Raw genomic sequence first — 5,000 nt, forward strand, 5'->3', positions numbered from 1 at the left:
GGACGGCATTTTTCTGTTTTGAGTCGGTCACACCATTGGCCGTGAAGAAGAATTCTAGCTGTTCTGCATAAGCTTCGAAGTCAGCTCCCACTATGAACTTCTGAACTTTTCCAAGGTTACGAACCGGATTCGATGCCGCGTCAGACTCATTGGGCATCTTGAAACATCGTTTGGAACTAGTTTTGGAATGTCTTTACTTTTTCACTGTAAAATATCCCTTAAGATCTCGTCCTCGTCGCCAAAATTGTCATGTACAGTCGAACCTCGATTATCCGGACTCGTTGGGACTGGACGAAATAGTCCAGATAATCGAGAATATGAATATTAATGAGGAACAAAAACTGATTAAATTAAGGAGGCAACATTTAATCGTGAAACAAAAGATTTGCAAATCGTTTGGAAAACAATATGGTCTACATCTTCACTGTCCGTTGTGAATACCTGTACACGTGTCGGCAAACGCCATGATCTTTTCCTTGCTCTTGCGGATATCAGATATATGCCGTTTACTAACGCCATATTCAGCTGACAAATTGGTTCCTTTTTCTTCTTTCTCTAATCGCAAATTATAGCCTGTTTATCTTTTATCGAAAGAACGGATTAAACATTCGTGACGTAGTGTAGCTTGTTTGCCGAACGAGCCAATAGAGCGTGAAATTTCACTTAGCAACAAAGCAACTCTAAGCCAATCAGAACTCATTCGAAAGTTCTGCATTAGTTACGACGTGTGCGAGCGCTGCTTTATTTTGCTTTTTGAAAGAGAAACAAACTCGCGTTTACTTTTTTGATGATGACTAATTAATATTCATGACAAAATTGGGACCAGAGAAAAAGTCCGGATAATTGAGAAATCCGGATAATCGAGGTCTGGATAATCGGCGTTCGACTGTACTGACAGGAAATCGGAGAACACACACGAGGCAATATGGTGGATCACTACAAACACGTTTTTATTACATCTATGGGTGCGCATGTCAACTATATGTATGGTAAACGCACAGGAAGACCATAACAGACATGCTTTGTTTCGTCTAGCAACATTGATCGGGGGGGGGGGGGAGGGCGGGGTGGTTGCAAAAAGAGAGCTTCTTTTTCATACTTGTTATGGGAGTTTAGTTCAAAAGCAGAGTTTTCTCAACAATTTTGTCCAAGATTGTAGGGAGATACTCTTTCATATTCGTCTTTAAAACAATATCAAAAGCATCTTCATAATTTGTCTTCCTTTTCAAAGGTAAGTTAACAAAATCAATTAATTAGATTTCATCTGCTACCTGCCCATGACTGGTTCAAAGGGATAAGAGGTGAACTGTGGCATTGATGAGGAAAATGGAACATAACTTATCTATCATGAGCAAAATAGCACTTTTCTTGTTATAGTTTCTTGAATGACATTATTGCACAAATTGAAATTCTCATTTCTCATGGCTGCTCGATTTCTGGTAATTATCCTTGATGCTGTATTTCGATACCAAGTGGAAACAAATTGCAAGACTTAAGAAATAAAACGTTGTCCTCTTGAAAAAATTTACACTCTTGCAAATAACTAAAACATAACTGATACAAAATAACAACTGTGCATTTATTGTTAAAAATATTTCTGTTCTGAAAATGGCGGGAAGAGGTCATGCAAGACAAAATAAAATTGAAAACATTTGTGGCACCAGCCTGAGAAAAAAACCAAAAACTCATTTGGCTCATAAATAGGGGTGTTCTTGTTCTTCCCACAGTGTGCTTGTATTGCAGGTTTCACATATACCGGATAAGAACAAAAGCCAAGAATCAAATAAGGTAACAAGCAGTTAATTTTCTTTGTCATCGCCATTAGTATATTATTTACTAGTATATTATTAGAAATATTTCTATAGTGAGCTTGAATTCAGATTTGAAACTTTAATTATAGTGTGGCACTATTGAAGTGATGTGGATAAGCTACATAAAGGTAATTTAAAGCCAATGTACATCTGCCAAACCATAACAGTTGGAGTCCAGCCATAAAACAAATGGCAGCGCACGAATTCCTGATCCAGTATTAACACTTCAAAGAAAAATGATGCATTTTAATGTACCCTTTGAAAACTCCTTGCATTGAACTTAAGTGTAACAGGATATATATTCACATTAAAGTAAAACACTTAGTTATAATTTTCGCCAGTCAAAGTTACAACCCTTTTCATCAGATAAAGTGAACTTACCTGTAACTTGGAGAAAGTCCTTGGAGGTGGTGCACCTGGTAATTCATTTTCTGCCAACGTATCTGTTGCGATAACATTGAAAAGAGATGTTCTTTAGGACGTCTGATAACACTAAACGATGACTGACAGAAAATGAATGAATAGACATACCTAGTTCCACTGATTCGCCTTGTGCAGCTGTATGTAAATGAAGCAAGGGACTTCTCGTAACCTCATGGTAACATTTACTGCAAATAGACGTCCCTTCCCAACAAAGGAATGTGGGATGGAATTACTTTTTTTAAATGAGGAAGTAAAGGATATTTTCTCGAACTGAATGATACCACGAAGGTTTAACGTGGCCGAGTCCACTCGTTTCCTTTACAGTCCTTTTCAATTCTAAGGATTGATAGTAACTCAAATCATAGTCCATCTCCCAGCAGTCGTCCCAGTTGACCTTCAACATGCACTTGAATTATGTGATGATTTCCTCTTTAAACCCATCATTGTTGCTTTTACATGAGAGCTTTTTATTGGCCCGCTTTTGGTAGATGAAACACATTTTCACTGAAAAAAGTGACACACAATTTTATATAAGACGCAAAAGAACATTGGACAATTCTCATTGCAGGTAACAAAACGATTGGTATGCTTGTTAAAACATATTTGTGCTTCTACAATCTTGGACAAAATAAAATGTAACAGAAATGCCCCCTTCCCCTAAATGAAGGATGAAGCTGTGTGAAGGCCAGAACGTGCCATTTTCCCATCACTGAAGGGGGTGGTCTCTAATTTCCATTTAATTTGTCCAAGATAGGCTTAGCTACATAATTCCGGGAAAATTGTCTAAAATTCTTTCTGGGATTTCCCAAACAAAAGCTCTAAAATTCTCCAAAATTCTTATAAATTTCGTTTCTTATAGTGCAAAGTCTGCCATATTTGCTATCAAGCAAAGATCCGGGTTCCAAAACTACGGTGACATACATGAGGTACTTAGGCCTTTTGGTGAATAACCGCTGATAAGGATTGGTTATGAATGGACTGACCCCTCTCCTGGTAGATTGGAATACAAAAAAACACGTTTTGTCAACGTTTTTGCCTGTGAAAAGTTTGCAACATGTCAGGTGTAAGTTCAAATTGCTCTAAAGTTCTCGAAATTGTCAATTTTTTTCTAAAATTCCCGAGAGTTTCTAAAATTATTTTTAATGTGTAAAATTCCCAAAAACATTCCGGAATTATGTAGCTAAGCCTAAATCAAGATTTGGTCAATTGACGGCGCGTAGGTCAACACATTAATTATCTGAAAACACTGATGTCTGACACAGTCATGCTCATCGCTAGTATTGCTATGTTGAGATACTACATGGAAGATATTTTAAGACATACGGAGAGCAAAAGGCTTACATAAAGTGAAACTTTTAATTTTTTAAAGCTTTGTACAGCACTTGAATGGTTTTACATGTCATCAAAACAGTCTTATACAATTAACGCCTGTTTTGAGACGCGTTTCAACAGTTAAGCACAGTGAACAAACAATGGGAAAAAGTGTCTATCTGTTGAGTAACCTTTCTGGCTCGACAAAATTTGTTGCAAATAGCTCGCAAATCGTGCCAATCAACACTTTTGTGAACGCAAATCACATGCTATTTTTCAGCATGGAAAAATCAGAAGATAGATCGAGTAGATATCACCAACAAATTTAAGGGAGCGCAAAATAGAGTTCTTAAAAATTCATTAGGTTTATATGTTCGGTATGGTTGACCTCCTTAAAGCCGATCTTTTTTATTGTTTGCAAGTTCCGTTCTCATTTTATAGTGGAGCTCCGCAGGTGCTGAAGGTGCGCGAGAGCACAGTACCATAGTTAAGAAAATATGGTAATCCATTAATGCAAGAAATTTCAGTTTTATAGCCATGACGTCATCTACCGTCCTTACGTACATCCACCTCTTCATGTATGCCAATTTGGCCAGTATCATGCTAGTTTAAAGCATATATCTTTCATATTGGACATACTTGTTTTGATCAATTGACACCTGTCAAAACAAAGTATCTGCTGACCAGTACCACATGACCATATCGCCAGCTCAAGCTTACAGCTTGAAGTTGGCCTCTGACCAGGTACTGGTTTTCGATTGGATTGCAGGCTCAACCCAGGTTAACTCACCTAAACATAAGCGAGGCTTCATTCAATGTGCCTTGACAGTGACAAGAAAATTTTGCCCTAATGTTATAAACACCTAATCGCAATGAGTTCTCGTAAAATTAGGGCGAAATCTCACTACCTAAACGTTATTTAAGTGTTGGAGCGGATCTGCAATACTAGACATATTTAGTTGGAACACTTAGCGAATGGTCCATCATCATCGTGTTACAAGATCGTAGCTTGTACCACATCCCCCTCCCCCCAATTCAATGTTATGTGAGACTTTTTCGGGCGACTACTAGTAGTTGTGGAAATCAACATTGGAGGAAGGGGGAAACGGGGATGGGTGTTCCAACAAATGTGACAAGTATTGTAGCTTGTTTGAAGTTCGTCCTTTCTTGGTTGCATTGCCGTATTTTGCCGATTCTTGTTCCACGCCAAGCTGGCGTTTTTCAATGAAATACATAGAAATGTGAATGAACTCGTTTTCAGAGATGAATTGGAACAAAGTACAGCAGTAAAACTCTTTTTTGACCTTGAACTGAGAAAGTTTCTTTTATGGATCTAATTTTAGCGTGATTCCTATCCGCTGACTATTGACAGTTGTCTCTGAAATGAGTTTTTTCCTTTTCCTTTTGCTCGCTGGGGGTGTGCTTGTTTTCTTTTAACACTGGTGCGGTTCAAGA

At 37.9% G+C, this 5,000-nt stretch overlaps 1 protein-coding gene across 1 annotated transcript in view; it reads right to left on the reverse strand.

Annotated features, from left to right (window-relative positions):
* The window catches only part of LOC138009787 (uncharacterized), a 747-nt gene extending 590 nt beyond the window's left edge, over positions 1–157 (reverse strand). Inside the window, exon 1 of the mRNA XM_068856796.1 lies at positions 1–157. This exon is cut by the window's left edge and continues 590 nt beyond it. Within this exon, the coding sequence (XP_068712897.1) occupies positions 1–157 (157 nt within the window).
* Positions 158–5,000: the final 4,843 nt, after the last annotated feature.

This window comes from Montipora foliosa, chromosome 7 (genome assembly GCF_036669935.1).
Source record: "Montipora foliosa isolate CH-2021 chromosome 7, ASM3666993v2, whole genome shotgun sequence".
In the NCBI taxonomy this organism is placed as follows: Eukaryota; Metazoa; Cnidaria; class Anthozoa; order Scleractinia; family Acroporidae; genus Montipora; species Montipora foliosa.